Source organism: Triturus cristatus, chromosome 4_2, assembly GCF_964204655.1.
Source record: "Triturus cristatus chromosome 4_2, aTriCri1.1, whole genome shotgun sequence".
NCBI classification, from domain to species: Eukaryota; Metazoa; Chordata; class Amphibia; order Caudata; family Salamandridae; genus Triturus; species Triturus cristatus.
The window spans coordinates 858,217,879-858,238,916 of NC_140586.1; the positions used below are offsets into that span (position 1 = coordinate 858,217,879).

The following is a 21,038-nucleotide window of genomic DNA, read 5'->3' on the forward strand; positions in this document are numbered from 1 at the left end:
GGTCAAGGTTACATATTGGCAGAAACAGTATAAAACAGAAACACAGTCTAAATAACTATGAAAGGGACACATAAATATTGACCATGCATCTCAAACTCAGAAATTCCAGATCCAATTCACTGCCAAAGCCGGCCTCCCACGTGTCATTTCATGTGGGCTAAGTGCAGTCTACAATGCATGACTTGCCAAAGCAAATTAACATTCTCTCATATTAAAAAATTTCTGTAGCAGACAAAATTTTAAGTTACCCCCAAAGTGGGGCAAGATTTTACATTCCAACATTCAATGGTCTGTTCCAGTGTCTGATTATAGTAGAGATAACTGTGTCGGTATGCTCATAACTATATCTGTCTTCTTTTTCTCTCTCTAGCTTAACATACTCGTTATACCCCTCTCTCTTTCTGCCACACTCTCTCATTCTGGCTCTGCTTAGCTCCATCTCTCGCTGTTTCACCCCCTCTTTCTCGTTCTCTCTAACAATCCATTGCTTCTCTTTCCCACACACACACTCTCACTCTCTACCATTCTGGCTCTTCATCTTTCTTTCAATTTCGTTTCATCTCTCTTGCTTTATCAATCTATTCTCTCTCTTATGTTATCAATTACATCCAGTTTAGTTTCATTACACACCAGGCCTGATATTTTGGTTTACAGGTGTATTCTGTGTCTCTTTTCTCTTTGCTTTCCATTGACTATCTCCAAGTATCTGGTTTCTCTCTTTCTAGGCCTGTATCTCTTTCTGTCGTTTTATCTCTATCTACATCCATACTTTAGGTCTGTCTTTCTCTTCTTTGCACATTCTTTCATTCTGTGTCTGTCTCTTGATTTCTCTCTACTGTCTCTAGCACTCTATTTGTTCTCTCTCAGTCCTCCGTAGACACATTCTCTCTTTTGTCACTCGCTTCATATCCTTTATTCCGTCCTTCAGTCGATCCTCCCTCCTTGAGGCTATCCATCCGTTCGTCTATCTGCATTAATTTGCTAGTCATTTATCTAACTATAGAAGCCACCCCCCTCTTCTCTACCCCTTCGTCATCTATCTGCAAATCTACCCATCTCTCCTATCCCCCTACACACAGAGGTGGGTGGAACTCTGCTTGAAGTACAGGGCAGGCCAGCTAGTTAGTTTTTTTTTGTTATTCAGCAGTAGGTATGAGTTTATTTCACTTCCACATTTTGTTCAAGTCTTGCTCTCAAACCAAATAGCAATCACATTTACATCATTTGCAATAAAGCAATGCTTGCTTTCCTAATGCGAGCAAACGCAAATGCCTTGAGGTTACACATTATGCTTCTGCAGTGCACTGAACGCTTCTGTTTAAGCATGAGGTGATCGGCTGCTCACAAGTTCGAATACCAGCAAGAAACACTTGAATTTCCATCATCCCGATGAGGGTAAACCGAATACCATTAAATTTGGCAATGAAGCATGCGTTTTCTTTTTTTTAAATACCCCTCTAAAGTTTAAAAAGGAAGATATGATTTTTACGTCACAGTTGAATTTGAGCGCATTTACAAATCCTGCAATACTAAATTAGGATGTTGTGCCCCAGTAACATGCCATTCCCTTAAAACAAATTCAACGAAGGTGTTTTGAAAAACAATCACGACATGTGGTAAAGCACCATTGGCTCCCGCCCATGAGGGCGCCGCTGTACTCCTTACACTGTTTCCCCTCGGCCATGCGCCACTGCGGGCCTCCCTGCAGGCCCGTCTGCACGTGCCACCCAGTCCCAGGGCCGCCCTCCCACCCAGGACCCCCATCAGGGCCACTCGCTGCACTTGTGAGCAGCCCCTTGGAAGCCCTTCACCAGTCACACCCTTTTTGGAGCTGGTCTGAGGTGGAAAGTGGGCTCTCTGTGCAGGACGGCCGGAGCCTGCAGCCACGCTCCTTGCCAGTCATCCCAGACACCCTGCTTCATGCAAAAAGCACTGCTACTGCACCGCCCTCTCTCCCTACATGACCAATACCTCACAAAATGTTTCCTTTCCCATAACACTTACCAGCCACCAGATCACCTACCAGAAAATAGCTGACAAAAGCCCAAACTACCTTAGGAATATAACCTGGTGCTACAACCCAATATAGCCCAAAACTTAATGACACTTGCCTGGACCGTACCACTCCCCCAAACATCCCGGGTGGCATACCTCCCCAAAGTGCTGTTGGTTGTAGTGGAATGGGACAGCGGCGGCTCCTCCATAGGGGCGTTTGGGCGTCGCCCCACTGCTTTCTCGCAGTGCGAGAAGGCAGAAAAATAAAATGGTAAAAACTACCATTTTATGTTTCTGTTTCTCGCACTGCGAGAAAGCAGAAGTGCCTGGTTGGGGATGGGAGGGTGGGCAGTTGTGCTTGAGGGCAGGGGGGAGTGGCTTACCCACTGTTGTGGGGACTGACTGTTTGGTCGGCCCCTGGAGCCGACCAAACAGCCAGTACCCACAACAGTGGGTACGCCACTCCCCCCCTGCCCTCCAGGGCGACTGCCCACTCTCCCTTGTTCTCTATGCAGGAGTAAATGGCGTGGCTGGGGCACTCTCCCCTGCGCCTCAGCAGCATTGTGATTGGCGGAGGCAGAGGGAGGGAGGCTGCCTTTCCTGATGACGAGGTCACGAGGAGAGCTGCAGGAATTGACGTAGGACGGCGGGAGTCGGAGTCGGACCCATCCATAACTGAGTAAGTACTTTTTTATTTGATATTTTTATTTAATTAAACCCCTCCCACTTCCCACCATTCCTCCGCGACAACCCCATTTCCACCCCCCACCCGCCCGTAATTCCAGCCGCGACTGGGTGTGCCCAGTCTATTTACAACAATTCCTATTCCAGTGGCCTTGTTTATAAGCCATTCCATTGCTATTCATTTTAAGTATGCCTAAGCCCCTGGAAAGATCTAAACATGCATGCATACTTCTGTTTTTTGAGTGCTAACACCATGCCCCCAGGAAGGTCGCCAACTGCACACGCGGAGCAGGGAACATTCAAATGATAATCTGGGCTGACTTTCTAGGTTATCTCTCCTCTTCGAAAAGTGTGAGAAAAACAGCAAGTCACTCGTTGGTCTGCTCTTCCTTGAACTGGACTGCAATTCTAAACTCACGACTGCGAAGCTGACCTTTGTTGTGAGCTTACCTGTACATGCAAATGAATTCTAACCGCAAACATGAAACTTAATTGCCAGTGTTTTTTTTAATGTGTGTTTTTTGAGAGCAGAGACAGCTGCACTACGTCAGCAGAGGATTGTACGAATGGGGTGGGTGGCAGGGGGAGGCGCAGTGATGGTTGAGGTCAGGGGTTGGCTTGTTTTTACACTTTTGTTAAGACCTTGGTGTCTTTTGGGCCTTGGTTATGATTATGCTTGAGGTTTCCAGCCCCTGCAAAAACACATTTATGAGCTGGGGTGGAGTTTACCACACCCCGTATGTGGCCAACTTCTTACCTGTGGCGGTCTGGACTGTGCCAGTCACCGCTATCTATGCTCGCTCACTGCCGTTCAGTATGACAATAATTTTACGCCTCGCCACTTTCAAATGTTACCAGCCGCCACTGGTAGACATATAACTACTGCTGCACCCTTTTATTTACTGTGCGTTGTGCTAAGTCTGTGACCATACCGTGTAACTGGAGGTTGTTATAATGCAACACCTTTCAAGGTTGTTAAAACAATAAAAATGTTTTTTGTTTTTAAAAAAGTTTATGCTATTGAGATTGTGTTGTTTTGATCCCAGATCCATGTTTTCATTTCTGGAAAATAGAAATGTCAGGGTTGGTTCCGTCAGCCGGGTGCACCGATTAGATCGGACTGCATATTATGCAGCTTTTCTACGATGTTTGGGGCGGGCAGAGAAGGTAAAGTACTTTTTGAGCTATTAAAAGGATGCTGATAGGCTACTGGTAGTTCAGAAACATATTTCTTCATATTGTAAAATATATTTGGCAATACATTTTTCCGAAAAGTTAGATGAGTTGTAGTACCTTAATTATAGTCCTTTCCTCTGAAACATTAATACTATGCTGAACTGCTGCCACTGTGAGGAATATTTACCAACATTCTGCGCTGGGTTTACATCACAAAACTGATGCAAACCAGCCATTTTTGTTTCTTATATATGATTATTTATTAAATTGCCTAAAAGTAACGCAAAGTGTTACTTAGCTAATTTCCATGCTTCTAGACGCAAAACCCCTTGGGGCATATTTATGAGGGCTTGGCGTTATTCTTGCACCGCACAATGTGGTACATGCATGACGCAAAACTCTTAGTCAGTCAGTCAGTCAGTCAGTCAAAATTACTTTATTCGGCTCAGATCAAGAACCATAAAAGTGCAAAACATCACATATATATACAATAAATAACATTTAAAATAGACATTTACACATAATTTTAAAACAGTACTTAAAATAAGACTAGGTCAAGTTTGGTCAAAATTCACAATTAATTTAAACAACACTATGTCCACTTGATTTTTTTCCTTAATCTCATCGCAATAGCCAAAAAATTTGCTATATTAAAAATCTCCCAAGTAGTACCTAGCAGCTGGAGATACAAAAGAGCAGGTTTGACTTGTCTAAATCCTTTGTTCTTGATGAGTGGGATGATGAACTTTTTGCGGAGAGGGGATAAATGTTTACAAAAGAAAAGAAAGTGAGCAGTATCCTTGAGGGAGAATCTGTCGCAAGAACAGATCTCCAGGTCCCTGTCCTTCATCCAACCATCAGAATCAGTGAGCAAAAGATGGTATTTGTTCAGTCTAAACCTTGTCAATAAAAAGCGATGATTCATGTTATTCACTATAGTCAAATAGGGTTCTATGCTGCCTGTAGTTATTAATAACTGATGGGCCTTTACTGTAGGTTTTGTTAACTCCTTTTCTTCTCTAGCTAAAGTGATTCTAAGCTTGTATGTATCTTTGACCCATTTAAAGTCTCCCTTTGATATATTGTTAGGATTATCAAATAAGTCTGGACGACCTATATCGTCACTTAGGTTCTTGACGTAGCGCAGCCAGGGAATAGCCTTTCCGTACTCGAGCGATAAGCAATCTATTATAATTTCACGATTTAGCTCAAGTTCCGGATTTTACCAGATTGATAACCATTTTAATAGGGGGGCTAGTGCTATCCGGTCAGTTAAATAACCAACCCCACATTCTTGATGTACAATGTAACCGGAGGTTGCCTGGGGAAGTGATAGGATAGATTTTAGGAACTTATCCTCTACCACCTGAAGTTCCTTCACATTTTTAAATCCCCACAGGTCCGCACCATACATAGCTATAGAGATACATTTAGCTGCATAAATGTTCAATATAGCTTGCATGGGTTTCACCCCCAGTTTGCGAGCAAAATCTAACACCCCTATAATTGATCTGGCAAAGGCATTTCGTTTTGCAGCTAATTGAGGAACCCAAGATGACTTATCATCAAAAATAACCCCCAGGTAAGGAAAACTGGTGATTCTAGATAAGACGTGGCCCTCACAGAGCATAGTCTTGGTTTTCTTGGGTTTACAACCTACAGTCATAACGTGAGATTTGGCAAAATTCACGCTTAAATCGAGTCTTTTCATAAAATCGGCGAATGTGTCTAAAAGACTTTGAAGCCCCACTGCTGTACGCGCTAACAGTGCAGCATCGTCTGCATATAATAATGCTGGAATATGGTGCTTCCCTGCCCTGGGAATATCCTTACATGACTCAGTTAAGGCAGTGGCTAGGTCGTTGATATAAAGTGTAAAAAGCAGGGGGGCTAAGATACAGCCCTGCCTGACACCATTTGAGATTCCGATCTTGCCTGTGCAGTTACCCAATCTGTCGAATCTAACAGTAGCAGAGAGATCTCTATGAAGATCTGCTAAAAAATAGACAATGTTTTCATCTATGCCCTGCTTGAGAAGAAGTTCCCACAGTCAAACTCTTAGTCATATTTATGAAGCAGCGCAAGGCCACTTTGCGTGGCTTAGAATGGAGTAAGGTAACGCAGCGCAAATCACTGTGCTGCCTTACCCTGCACAAGGAAGGCGTTCCATTGGCATTGCAGTGGGTGTTCACCCACAACTTTCATGGTTTTTGACACATTCCCAAATTTACAAGGACTTGTAAACCTGGGAATACGTCAAAATCTTACACCTGCCCAGGTGAGGCGTACTAAGGAGAAATATGTTTATTTCTCCTCGTTTTTTCCTTTTTCTGCAGCACGCATAGAAAGAGGAAAAAGCCTCTCAGGATTATTTATGTGCAGGAAGGTGCCCCTCCCTACACAAAAACAATCCTGCCTGTCATGCAGGCACTCTTGCACCATGGTACAAGGGTGCCTGTGTTGGCGCTAAGCTGCCAAAAGAGCACCAGCGCAGTGTGAAAGGACTGGAAAAATATGGTGCATTCCTGCCCTTTCACTGTGGTGCAGGGCAGTGCAGCAAGGTAACCTGATGCACTGCGCCACAGTTCCTGTAAATATGCCCCTACCAAAAATGGGAGAAAAGGGTAACGTAGTTGAAAGCAGGTGTTAAAAGGAGAAATGTGTTAATTTCTCCTTTCATTTCCAACTTTGCATGTGTGCTGCACTGTACTGTACAAATACAAAGTTGGAAAAGTTGGAAAGGTATACAATTATGTACTGGAAGGGTATCCTTCCACTACAAAACCTATGCTAGACCCACGCACACCCCCCGCACATTTGTGTGCGTGGCACATGGCTGCCGGATTGTGTGCCGGTACCAGGGAGAGGGGAGGAGAGTGCCTTATCTCTGTAGATACGACGCTCTCCCGCTCCCTTCCTGTCACGCTGCACAGTGCAGCAGCTTTGGCTGCTGCCCTGCATTGGTTGACACTTTAGTAAATCTGCCGTTATGGGTCTCTGATAGGATGGATTGCTCTCACTGAAATTACAATCCTACCACATTTCATTCCTCTTCTGCTCAATACCTTGCTGCTTAGCAACTTGCTTTTCAGGGTCGAGCCTCCTAGAGCACGCACTAGCGCATGCAAATCACTTGCGAGACACTGTTAACAAAAAGGACCGTTTCATACAATATGTTGGCTTGTGTGGCACTCTTCTTTACAGCCTGGTAACTGGTCACTGCAGGCTAGCATCCTTTTCGTTCCTCTCTGTGGAGCATAGACCAAGCGCTGCTTGATTCAGCTTAATCAGTGCCTGTCCACTGCTGCCAACGTGATTGAGGTACTATTTTGTTCTTTTTAAATTCTTGGGCCTTGCAAACAGAAGGCATCTGACTGGCAAAAATGTGCCCAGCAGGACAAAGTTTCTATGTTTTATTTTCTATAGTTACATTTCTTTTATTTTGTCAATTCTTCTTTTCTCACTTTGCACTCATGTTTTGTTTTGTTTTCGCTCGTGGGCGCTGTTCTCAAAAGATGCTGATTATCTTGATCTATATAGTGCAAAGCAACATTGTTTCTTTAAGTGTCATTTTTTTTAAATTATGTAGTGCAGCACACCCCAATCCATCCAACTCCATTCCAATCCACCTCACTCGAATCCACGCCAATCCACCCTACAGAGTCCACCAAATCCAATCAACCCCAACCCACTCAATCCTATCCACCAAAGACCAATCCAGTCCACCTCACTCCCCTCGATCCACTTCAGTTAAGCACTGAGGAAGGCTTATCGCTGAAACGCATCTTCATAAATAAATGTATGATGGAAGAAACCCTCCCAATGCCTGCTTGTGCACGAACTATAAAGACCAAGATGTAAAGCTGCAGCACGCTTACTAAAGGCGGGACTGATGGCTTACAATCGCGAGTGCGATTTCATTCACAGCAGCTGTTTCCCCCTGACACCAGGCCAGTGAGCAAGGGAACTTTACCTGAAACGTGTTTGACAAGTGGTGCAAGATCAAGCTGGGAGGGCTTCTGCTGGCATTGTTGCTCTCTCCCAATAAAGAAGGTTTAAACGTGCTTCGTTGGAAGACGTATACTCTGTTGCAAATGTGACAGATATCCCATCCAGCATTCTACAAGGTCACAAGTGCTTTATATGTGATAAAGCAGAGAGGATTTCCATTATGTTTGTGACATAGTGCATGTCTGCCAAACTCTAAATCTGGCCCTTACTTTGTATCTATTGTCTTGTCATTGTCATCACCAACTCAACAACCTTCTTTATATTATTATCTGCCTAATCTGATATCCCTTATGTACAGCTTTACTCACTTCTAAACAAGTGTTTACTGTAAGAATGGCATGTTCACAAATAAGGACTATAAACAGATATAAGTAAAGGAATACATGCATTGATAACATTGTAAATACACTCAGAAAAGGAAGCATAAAATAAATACAATCATAATAATCAATTAATAAATTATTACATTGATTAATTACCAGGTCGAAAAACACACATAAATGGAAAATCACAAAGAGAAAACTAGCAATGCATTGCATAACACATAAATAAATACACAGTGTGCACAGAAGGCACAGAGTGGACTCACCTATGTTCTCGGGTGATTTCAAAATACGGTAGCAGCTGTACAAGGCGATGGCCGCAAACAGCAGTGCCATCAGGATCCCCAGAGAGAAGCCGGACTAGAATAAATAAGTAAATAATGTCATAATCCGATTGGCTGTGGATGCTCCTGGCTGTCAGTCGTCTTTCTAGTTGTCCTTCTGCCCGCCCCTCTGTGGTGTCCTGCATTTCTCCATTTCCTGCATGAGTGAGCTCTGATGGTGTCTGTGATGCCAGTGTGCGGACTGCTCCAGTCCTGGGGGGCCACCAGTGCGGTTAGTCAAGGGGCACGTGTGATCTCAGTGCGTGGAATGTTCCACTCCTGGGGGTCTACCAGTGGCGGTTAGTCAAGGGGCATGTGTGATACGACTGCACAGAGTGTTCCACTCCTGGGGGACAACCAGTGGCGGTAAGTCAAGGGGCATGTGTGACGTCAGTGCACAAAGTGTTCCACTCCTGGGGGTCCACCAGTGGCAGTTAGTCAAGGGGCATGAGTGATGTCGGTGCACAGAGTGTTCCACTCCTGGGGGTCCGCAGTGCCAGTTAGTCAAGAGGCATGTGTGATACCAGTGCACAGAGTGTTCCACTCCTGGGGGTCCGCAGTGGCAGTTAGTCAAGGGGCATGAGTGATGTCGGTGCACAGAGTGTTCCACTCCTGGGGGTCCGCAGTGGCAGTTAGTCAAGGGGCATGTGATGTCAGTGCACAGAGTGTTCCACTCCTGGGGGTCCACCAGTGCGGTTAGTCAAGGGGCATATGTGACGTCAGTGCGCAGAATGTTCCACTCCTGGGGGTCCACAGTGCCAGTTAGTCAAGGGGCATGTGTGATGTCAGTGCACAGAGTGTTCCACTCCTAGGGGTCCCCCAGTGGCAGTTAGTCAATGGGCATGGGTGATGTCAGTGCGCGGAATGCTCCACTCCTGGGGGTCCACCAGTGGCGGTTAGTCAAGGGACATGTGTGATACCAGTACACAGAGTGTTCCACTCCTGGGGGTCCACCAGTGGCGGTTAGTCAAGGGACATGTGTGATACCAGTACACAGAGTGTTCCACTCTTGGGGGTGCACCAGTGGCGGTTAGTCAAGAGGCATGTGTGATACCAGTGCACAGAGTGTTCCACTCCTGGGGGTCCGCAGTGGCAGTTAGTCAAGGGGCATGAGTGATGTCGGTGCACAGAGTGTTCCACTCCTGGGGGTCCGCAGTGGCAGTTAGTCAAGGGGCATGTGATGTCAGTGCACAGAGTGTTCCACTCCTGGGGGTCCACCAGTGCGGTTAGTCAAGGGGCATATTAGACGTCAGTGCGCAGAATGTTCCACTCCTGGGGGTCCACAGTGCCAGTTAGTCAAGGGGCATGTGTGATGTCAGTGCACAGAGTGTTCCACTCCTAGGGGTCCACCAGTGGCAGTTAGTCAATGGGCATGGGTGATGTCAGTGCGCGGAATGCTCCACTCCTGGGGGTCCACCAGTGGCGGTTAGTCAAGGGACATGTGTGATACCAGTACACAGAGTGTTCCACTCCTGGGGGTCCACCAGTGGCGGTTTGTCAAGGGACATGTGTGATACCAGTACACAGAGTGTTCCACTCTTGGGGGTGCACCAGTGGCAGTTAGTCAAGGGGCATGTGTGATGTCAGTGCGCGGAATGCTCCAGTCTTGGGGGTCCACTAGTGGCAGTTAGTCAAGGGGCATGAGTGACGTCAGTGCACAGTGTGTTCCACTCCTGGGGGTGCACCAGTGGCGGTTAGTCAAGGGGCATGTGTGAAGTCAGTGCGTGGAATGCTCCACTCCTGGGGGTCCACCAGTGGCGGTTAGTCAAGGGGCATGTGTGATGTCAGTGTGCGGAATGTTCTACTCCTGGGGGTCCACAGTGCCAGTTCGTCAAGGGGCATGAGTGATGTCGGTGCACAGAGTGTTCCACTCCTGGGGGTCCGCAGTGGCAGTTAGTCAAGAGGCATGTGTGATACCAGTGCACAGAGTGTTCCACTCCTGGGGGTCCGCAGTGGCAGTTAGTCAAGGGGCATGTGTGATGTCAGTGCACAGAGTGTTCCACTCCTGGGGGTCCGCAGTGGCAGTTAGTCAAGGGGCATGTGATGTCAGTGCACAGAGTGTTCCACTCCTGGGGGTCCGCAGTGCCAGTTAGTCAAGGGGCATGTGTGACGTCAGTGCGCAGAATGTTCCACTCCTGGGGGTCCACAGTGCCAGTTAGTCAAGGGGCATGTGTGATGTCAGTGCACAGAGTGTTCCACTCCTAGGGGTCCACCAGTGGCAGTTAGTCAATGGGCATGGGTGATGTCAGTGCGCGGAATGCTCCACTCCTGGGGGTCCACCAGTGGCGGTTAGTCAAGGGACATGTGTGATACCAGTACACAGAGTGTTCCACTCCTGGGGGTCCACCAGTGGCGGTTAGTCAAGGGACATGTGTGATACCAGTACACAGAGTGTTCCACTCTTGGGGGTGCACCAGTGGCAGTTAGTCAAGGGGCATGTGTGATGTCAGTGCGCGGAATGCTCCAGTCCTGGGGGTCCACTAGTGGCAGTTAGTCAAGGGGCATGTGTGACGTCAGTGCACAGTGTGTTCCACTCCTGGGGGTGCACCAGTGGCGGTTAGTCAAGGGGCATGTGTGAAGTCAGTGCGTGGAATGCTCCACTCCTGGGGGTCCACCAGTGGCGGTTAGTCAAGAGGCATGTGTGATGTCAGTGTGCGGAATGTTCTACTCCTGGGGGTCCACAGTGCCAGTTCGTCAAGGGGCATGAGTGATGTCGGTGCACAGAGTGTTCCACTCCTGGGGGTCCGCAGTGGCAGTTAGTCAAGAGGCATGTGTGATACCAGTGCACAGAGTGTTCCACTCCTGGGGGTCCGCAGTGGCAGTTAGTCAAAGGGCATGTGTGATGTCAGTGCACAGAGTGTTCCACTCCTGGGGGTCCGCAGTGGCAGTTAGTCAAGGGGCATGTGATGTCAGTGCACAGAGTGTTCCACTCCTGGGGGTCCGCAGTGCCAGTTAGTCAAGGGGCATGTGTGATGTCAGTGCACAGAGTGTTCCACTCCTGGGGGTCCACAGTGCCAGTTAGTCAAGGGGCATGAGTGATGTCGGTGCACAGAGTGTTCCACTCCTGGGGGTCCGCAGTGGCAGTTAGTCAAGGGGCATATGTGATGTTAGTGCACAGAGTGTTCCACTCCTGGGGGTCCACCAGTGCCAGTTAGTCGGGGCAGAAGAGGCCTGCAGGTTGAGTAAGATAAATCTAGCTTCTGGTGGAGCTTCCGCCATTAACCTGATAAATGAAGTAAATTATAGAAACCTACATCTGGACCTCCATGAGTCCTGTATCCTTTAATAACCTGATTTATAAATCTATATCCTCCCCTTTGAGAGGTCAGCATTTCGTGACTCGATACAAAGAATGGTTGTTGTGTGATGTAGGGTAGGTACAGATGGCCTTGACAACGCTACGCTGCTCTCACAGACTAGGAACTCAGGCATGACATTTGGTATACATTGCAATCAGCACAGACACACAGCAGTTACGTCTCCTACAGCACAGGGAATCAGCAGTTTAATCTGAGATTGTAAGGAATGCACCTGCAGGTCCAGATGTTCGGGCCTGCTGCATGGAAATCAGTTAAGACTACTACCCCTGGCGTGGCCTTTGATGCACGAGTGAAGTGGGAATCCTGTGGCAGGTCTTTGTGTTTACACCAATAAGAAGGCTGTGCTGTAAGTGGGATGAAAAAGATGGGGCCGGTGGTCTAGGACAGGGGTGTGGCCAAAGTGCCATAACTAGGACTGCTTTAATGGAGATTTAACCTATGTAACCATAAGCATCGCTTGAAACATGTGACACATGCGCTCGATTGCCGCAAGATTGGGGAAGAGAGCCCCTCAGGAAAGAAGTGAATACTTGGCTAGTCGATCAGACTTCTTGAGGGGATCTATTCTGTGTAGGGGGTGAATTGTGGCAGACTCCTAGCGCAGAGACACTCCTTGCTTGTAGCTGTAGCGCTTTCGTAAATCTCCTGATCGATTGAACAAGAATCCTGTGCTAGCCATATTATGTCACGTGACCAATATTTGGTGCTTTCTGTGAGTTTTCTGCTATTGCTTCAAGACTGACAACTACAAACTCACCCCTAAAACAAGCCAGTTCAATCCACATTAGCAACATAGGATATATGGGTAAGAACAACGGTTTTGTTGTGAATAGTAAGAATTGAAAATGGTTCTATTCTGTAAACATGAGAATGTGAATTATAGATTAGTAAGGTCTGTGGAAAGGTTAGAGGTCCTCACAGTGCCACTACCACTCTTCTGCAGTCTCTCACTCTGTTAGGGGCATATCATCAAGGGCCGGTGATAAATGTCGCTCAGCGCGCTTCGCGCGAGGATAATTATCGCCGGCTAGCGCTGAATTTTATCGCTGAGATAGCGTGCTATCAGCAACGCTTATCTCAAAAGCGATAAAATTCCAGGCGCAAGCTGCCAAATGTGCGATTATCGCTATAAATCCAAATACACCCTCCAAATCACTGGTCTTTTTTGTCTTTCTTCTGTCTAGTGTGCCTTGTATCACTTTCCGAAAATCTGTGTCCATATGCTTATAATAGTAAGTACAAAAATATTGAGAAAAAATATTGTTTTCATTTCAATTTTGTTAAAAAACAAAAACAAATGATTGTTTTTAAATATATTATTTAAAATAGTAAACCTTAAATATTTTAACACTAACATATTGTAAAGTAAATACATGTAAATATTATTTAATACTATATATAATGTATACTTGTATAAACACACATGTGTGTGTATGTCTATATATACATATATAATGTAACACCTACAAAAATATATTTTATATTTTATTAAATCTTTTGGGTTATTTTTGTAATTTACTACGGTAAAAAGCACATATAGGTGCCAATCGAAAGTGCCCGAAGGAAGAAGGCGCCACACGCAACTAGATTTCACCTTTTCATTTGAACAGACAGCAGCATACCCAGCGAAGCCTTCACAGCAAGTGTTCTCTGCCAAACGCGTTTCGGGTTCAAAAATCTCTTTTTCACTGGCCAACACCATGGAGACACAGCTGTGCAGATTCGATCGCATTCGCGATAGGTCACGTAAGTCCCGCCCATTGTGAGCGCACTGCATCATGGTATGAGTAGTTCAGGTAAGTTCAAAACCATAGTGATTGCCGCTGCACACTCCTTTAGTTTTCCTCAAAATCCCAATGGGTTGCTGCTTCCAGCGACGCTGAGCTGCTGCCACACTTGTGTCCGATTCAAACAGGCACATTGTTCCACTCGTACCCATTCACGTGCATATGGACCTGCAATACTAGTTTGTAGTGGGGCAGCCTTCGCGGCCAGGGCAGACCGCAACATATCTATATCACCAAGAACAAGAACTCTTCTGGGAGGCTAGGACCCATGGGGGGTGGCGCGTTAAGCCGGCGGAGTACCCGGCATGTAAATCCAACCATACCACATGAACAGGTACTCAGGAATGATCGCCAGGCAAGTATTCGTATAAGAAAGATTTATTACTCCATAAATCCAACGTGATGCGTTTCGGCAGTCCTGCTGCCTTGTTCACCTGAAATCATTTATTGGGCAATACTATCCAGAATTGGGATCCCTGGACCCTGTAAACCTAGCATCTGCTGCCTTGTTCAGGTGAACAAGGCAGCAGGACTGCCGAAACGCGTCACATTGGATTTATGGAGTAATAAATCTTTCTTGTACGAATACTTGCCTGGCAATCGTTCCTTAGGGTGCATTCATGTGGTATGGTTGGATATTACCTACTGGCGTTCCCCAGTAGGTAGTTATAGTTAGGACCTAATTTCCATAGGAAATCCGCAACATTCTATTTGGAATAACTTTGGCGCCCGTTGACGAATCTTCGCGAAATTTTCAAAACTTTTGGCCAGCTCTGGTCCACTCCTATCCTGAAAGTCTCAGGATGATTTGTGAGGCGGGGGCTGAGAAAAAAGGTGGGTCCCAAAACGTGTTTTCCCCATGCAATTTCCCATAGGACCTTTAGCCGCGGCTACAGTCCAAACTGGTGAACGGAATTACACCAAGGGGCCTATTCCAATCCTGGAAAAAGGCCATACGAATCATCGTACGGAGCGCTTTCTCCGTACGACTCGTACCCGGTAAACTGTCCGTACAACCTAGGAAGTACGATTCGTACAGAAAGCCTATTTCCGTCCGAATCTTTCAAAAGACCGTACGGGTAAAAAAAAAACTACGATTCTGATCCGGAACAGCCTGTACACGACGTCCGTACGTATTTAAGCAGCGTTTTACGGCCCAGTAAGTACGGTTCGTCCCTACGTCACTCCGTACGGCTGTTTTTTTACGGAAGCCAATAACAGCCGTAAAAGCTGAGTCCCCAGGGGTACGAGTCGTACAGGCATACACCCCCTTGTGTTGCGTATGTACGCACCGTACCCCCAGCGCATATGTACGCACTGTACCCCCAACGCATATGTACAGACCGTACCCCCAGCGCGTATGTACGGTGCGTGCCCCCAGCGCGTATGTACGGTGCTTACCCCCAGCGCGCATGTACGCACCGTACCCCCAGCGCATATGTGCACACCGTACCCCCAGCGCGTATGTACGCACCGTACCCCCAGCGCGTATGTACGCACCGTACCCCCAGCGTGTACGCGCTGGGGCTACGGTGCGTACATATGCGCTGGGGGTACGTACCGTACATACACGCTGGGGGTACGGGGTGTACATACGCGCTGGGGGTACGGTGCATACATACGCGCTGGGGGTACGGTGTGCACATACGCGCTGGGGGTAGGGTGCGTACATACGCGCTGGGGGTACGCACCGTACATACGCGCTGGGGGGCCTGTACGACTCGCACCCCGGGAACAACTTTTCCCGGGATACGAGTCGTACAAACTTCGCTTCGTAGCGGGTAAAGTCATTCCCCGTGTACGGGACATTTTCCGTATGAATCGTAAATCGGAAAGCCGGTCCGGATCGTACTTGTACGCTCGGACTGTATTTTTACGATTCGTACGGAAAAGTGTCTGGGTCCGTCTCATACAACTTTTCCCGATACGATTCGTACGGATTGGGCCGATCCATATGTACTTTTTTCCCATATGAATCGTACTTCACGGGTCAGACGTGACTTGTACGATTCGTACGGAAAAAAATCCGGATACAAGTCGTATGCCTTTTGCTTAAATGGTGTAAATACGTTCAGTAGTTCCTGAGGGAATGAAAAGTAAAATCACATATATATCTGGGCGGAGCCTAACCACACATCTCATCGTGAGATCTGATTGGCTGTCAGCAGTTCATCCAAGAAGTGTTGGCAGCCATCTTGGGACCAATATACATGATAGCACCTCATTAAAAAGCATGGCAGTTAATAGAAGGTTTTAAGACTTTAGTTACATTATAAATCATTTGTTGATGGTACCATACTCATTTTAGGAATTGTGGTATGTTCTAAGGTGATTTTACCATGTGAAAAAGACTTCTGCTGGGATATCATGAATCATGTTTGAGAGAAAACTATTTTCTCATGCTTTTCCCACAGAGGTTTGGAAGGTGATCTATAAGCTAAACTGAGAGCATATTTTCTGTAAATTCACATTATCTTTCTCAGTCATGTGAGACATTCTCAGTAAAACATGTACATCCAACAAGGGCAGAGACTGCCAGTTGATTCCTTTGTGTTCTACTGCAGCTTCCCAGAGCGTTCCAAAGAACAACTAGAGCGCTAACAGTCCTACTTATGACAAACGTATGGCACACCTGAAGCCATCTTGATTGGAATAAAGTGGTAACTCTTAAAACATTTCATTTAAAAAGGATCAAAATGAGGGGGGTCATTTTGCCATAGAAAGTATGATTAGTGCTGCAGAAAGAAAATGTAGGGCACATTTTGAGTGACTCCTCAAGTCCTCTTCTATTTCATTAAAAAATTCTGACATGCAGACTGAAACATGCACTTTCAATACCAGCAGCAGACTTCCCTGGTGAGCAGTAGCTTTACTACAGTGATCTAATGAGCAACTAGAGCGCTAACAGTCCTACTTATGACAAACGTATGGCACACCTGAAGCCATCTTGATTGGAATAAAGTGGTAACACTTAAAACATTTAATTTGCAAAGGAACTAAATGAGGGGGTTCATTATGCCATAGAAATTATGATTAGTGCTGCAGAAAGAAAAATTAGGGCACATTTTGACTTCTCAAATTCTCTTCCATTTCATTAAAAAAATCTGAAATGCAGACTGAAACATGCACTTTGAATATCAGCAGCAGACTTCCCTGGTGAGCAGTAGCTTTACCACAGTGATCTAATGAGGAACTAGAGTGCTACCATTCAGAATTTATGGCAAATGTGTGACACATCTGAATGCTTTCTTGATGAAACCAAAGTAAAAAACTGAAAGTATTTCCTACTGAGGAGACTGCAGTAAATGAGGAAATTAGGAAACTTCATAACAAATAAGTCTCCCAAGATGGCCACCAGAGACAAAAGAGCCCAAATGTAGCCCAAATATCACACAGATGTAGCCCAAGTATAGCCCAATGACAGAAGTGTGCACAACACTTATTTTTTGTGTTTTTGCAGTTTTATATAGTGCAGACCTGTCAGGTATTGGAGTGCTTTACATGAGCATTGGTTACATCACACAAGAACAAATTCATTTTGGTTGTAGACATGGAGAGATTAAGTGATTTGACCAGAATCACAGAATGTTGAGCTGAAGCAGAAACTCCAACCTGGTTCCCCAGTTGCAAAGTCTGCAGCTCTGGAAGTAACAGCACATCCTCTCCCCTAAGTGCAATATTTAATCAAGTGGTCAACTGGATAAAAAAAACATAAAGATAACAAATAATTTAAAAGTGCTTTGTCGCTATTTGAAAACTCAGAAAATATATCCTCACTTTAGTTTTTTAGAGCACTAACCATAATTTTGATGCAAATAAGACCCTCTCATATATGTAATTTCTAAAGGAAATGCTCTAGGTATTACAGTTTTGATTACATCAAGATGACGTCAGGCGTTCCACACTTTCGTAATAAATATAGAATGTTAGCAATCTAGTTGTTCATTAGGATACTGTTGAGAGGCAGAGGCCAGGGGCACGGGCTCTGAAAATTGAAGGCAGGTAGGAGGGTGCAGAGGCAACAATTTGACCACACTGGGCAGGCAGGAAGGGCCGTGGCAGCACAACAGACTATGGAGGGCAGTGGAAAAGGGGGCAGGGGCAACAAACCAACAATACAGGACTGGCAAGAGAGGCTGTGGCAATGTAATAAACCATTGTGGGAAGAAGGAAGAGGCAGTGGTAGTACAACCATACATGCCAACAGACCAGATTCAGCCAGGAAACGTCCAATGTTTTTAAGCTCAAATGGGCTTTATTTGATCTGTCTCCTGTCTACAATCTCCTCTTTTTCAATGTAACTCAAAGGGAAGAATCAATACCTCAGTTCTTTTTCAAAATCTCCCTCTTACCAAGTTCAAAATGTTTGCAAGTATGGTACATTGGTTCATGGAAGGCAGGAGGAATTGGGGTAGGGACATGGACTTGGATAACAGAGGACAGGAGAGACATGGAGAGGTGCACCAAACTGACCCTGCAGGGCAGGCATCAGGGTTTGCAGCAGCACAATACACCACACAGGGCATGCGGGACGGGAGTGCAGCACAACAATCCATAGAAAGCAATAGGGAGTGGACAGGACCATGCACATGGACAACAGAGAACAGAGGGGAAAGAGGCAATGGTAGCTGGCTGACCATAACAGACAGACAGGATAGAAAGCTGCAGCATAACAGACCATAAAGGGCAGGAGGGACGGATCAGGGGCATTACAATGGAACAGACAAGCCAGTAGGGAGGGAATAGGGGTCTGCACATGGAAACAGTGGGCTGGGGACAAGGGGGCAGGGCAGGAGCAGCAAGATGACCATGGAGGTCAGGCAGGATGGGCACTAGAAGCAAGACACACCATGGAGAGCAACAGTGAGACTATGATGGTATACACACAGACCATGGAGGGAAGGTGGGAGGGGGTCAGGGGCAGCTAGCTGGCCACACAGGGAAGGTGGGTGGGGCCGTGGCAGCACAGAAGACCATGCATGGCAAGTGGGAGGGTTAGTGGCAGCACAGTGGCTATCATGGGCAGAGGCATGCACAAAGGACCATGGAGGATAGAAGGGAGGGTCAGGACCTGGGCACAGACAAGAAAGTTCAGGGGAAGGGGCCTCACAACAGACCACGTGGGGCAGACAGGGGGAGCAGTTGCAGCACAACAGACCAGGGAGGGCAGAAGGGTGTGGCAGTAAAATGGACCATGGAGGACAGGACGAAGGGGATAGGGGCATGGCATGTGGACAGGCAAGGTGGAGGTGGCAGGGACAGGTTACAGTCATCTGACAATGCTAGGCAGGTGGGAGGGGAGTGGCAGCTCAACAGAACACTCAGAGTAGATAGGAGTGGCAGGTCCATGGAACATGGTGGGCAAAAAGGATGGAGCAGGGGCATGCACAAAGACATCGGAGGGCAGGGGGAAGGAGAATAGGGGCAGCAAGCTAAGCACAGAGGCTAAGCAGGAGGTCAATGATGGGGCATAGAATTGGGCAATGGAGGGCAGGAGGAGTGGACTGGTACATCATGCTAAATGGAAGGCAGTGGCAGCACTTCAGACCATGCATGGCAGGAGGGAGGAGGCTAGTTCATGGATTCAGACAACAGAGGATAGGGAGGAGGGGGATGCGGCAGCAAGCTAACTGTTCAGAGAAGGTGGGTATTAGGAACTTTATTGTTTTTAAAATGTGTGTCTGTGCGAACTACTTAAAATGTGAACAAATATGCAGCATAATCTCACTTTTATCCAGGAAGAAGAGGACATTTGTGACTGTGACTCCGGGCTCACTTGGCAGAAAAAAACCCTGACCCTCCACCCCTCATCGCAAAATGTAATACCCGTGAAAAGGGTAGGTGAACGCAGTGTTATATACAACATAGTCCTGAGAGCACGATTGAAAATGAAAATATAGTATATGGTATAAAGTATGCACCAAAAAGTGTGATATAAGATGAACCGGGCGTTAAATATAATATGCAATACATTGTGCGCAGTGACAGATTCATTGGAGAGCGTAAGATAGCACAGGCACTAGCGCGTGCTATGCGATATGCGCCTTGGAGTGTAATATGCACAGGGCAGTGTTGTGTAACCTAACTAGTCTCTAAAGTTGTAATATAAAATATGTGCTGAGGAGTGTAACGTTGCATATGCACTGTGACAAAGATATGGATCCCAGATTGTAATATGTATGGCATAGCGCTGTGCGTTATAACATAGGCATCGAGGAAGGCACGTTAGATGGGGCAATATAACCCGTGCGAAGGCAAGTGTGGCATGACATATTCACGGGGTGGTGTTACAGTGCACATGGGCTAGAGAGTGTCATAGCATACGCACTAGCTGGTGGAATACAACATAGAGGTGTGTGGCACTCGGCGGGCACTGGTGGGTGTAACACAGCATTGGGCTCAGCCAGGAGCGCACTGTGACTCTCAAGTGAGGTTCATCTCCTTTCTAGAGAGTAAAATAAAAAGTATTACACATCCGGCGGTGGATGTGTGTTTTATTAACCGTGAGGGGGGTTTCTTGCATAGTTTTGGTCGAATTTATGTCGAATCCCCTTTGAATGGCTTAGTGTGCGTGTGTATTAAATGTGCCCGTCAATAGCTACCCATGTTTGTATAAATAAACGACAAGGGTGTCTACTTGGAGAGCACCCACCGGCGGGGGCGCCGGGATTAGGCACGGTAGGGCGTCAGACACGTCAGAGCTTCACTAGCGGTGTAAATACATTCCACGTGGATTCATTGTATGCATAGTCGCCTTTTAATGAATAACACGCAAATCGTCATGGTGATAGGTACGTACGGTTTTTCCAACATGTCTTAGGTGTTTCTATAAATATATATTTTTTAAATAATAAAAAACAATGGCCGTCCCCGGGGGATGGTGTCCCCGGGGCCATAAGTGGCCTGAGGAGGGGGGCAACGCAGCCCCCCTCCTAGAGAATAAAAAAAAAAGGCCATGCCCCGGGGGTTGGGGTCCCTGGGGCCGATTAAGGCCTTGGGAGGGGGGCCACGCGGCTCCCTTCCAAATTTATAAAAAAAAAAATAAAAAAAAGGAGGCAGGCCCTGGGGGATGGGGTCCCCAGGGCCAATAAATTAGAAAAAGAAGGGGGGCCACACAGCCCCCCTTCTTAAAAAAATAAAATAAATAAAAGACCAGCATCGCGCCGGAGGCCATGCCGCCTCCTTGCAGCACTCTACAAGTGCGCCCCCTGGCGAGTTTTAAGTTGGGGAATTAATTCCCCTTCAATACCGAGGGTCCTTGAGGGCCAACTAGCCCAACATGTATCTCCAGTATGTGCCAGGGAGCTGGGTTGCAGACAGGTGTTCTGAGGCAACGCCCCTTTTTACACCTATCTGCAACGCAGCTCTGTGGCGCTTACTGGAGGTACCTAGTGGGCTAGTTTGACCCTAGGGACCCTT

General features: G+C 46.7%; 1 protein-coding gene across 3 annotated transcripts in view; it reads right to left on the reverse strand.

Annotated features, from left to right (window-relative positions):
• The window catches only part of LOC146835264 (neutral amino acid transporter 9-like), a 519,311-nt gene that overhangs the window by 459,445 nt on the left and 38,828 nt on the right, over window positions 1-21,038 (reverse strand). For all 3 annotated transcript variants that reach the window (XM_085602846.1, XM_085602845.1, XM_085602847.1), the window contains one exon: window positions 8,456-8,549. In XM_085602846.1, coding sequence (XP_085458972.1) covers window positions 8,456-8,525 — 70 coding nt within the window. In that variant the 5' untranslated portion in view covers window positions 8,526-8,549. The remainder of the gene's footprint in view (window positions 1-8,455; window positions 8,550-21,038) is intronic.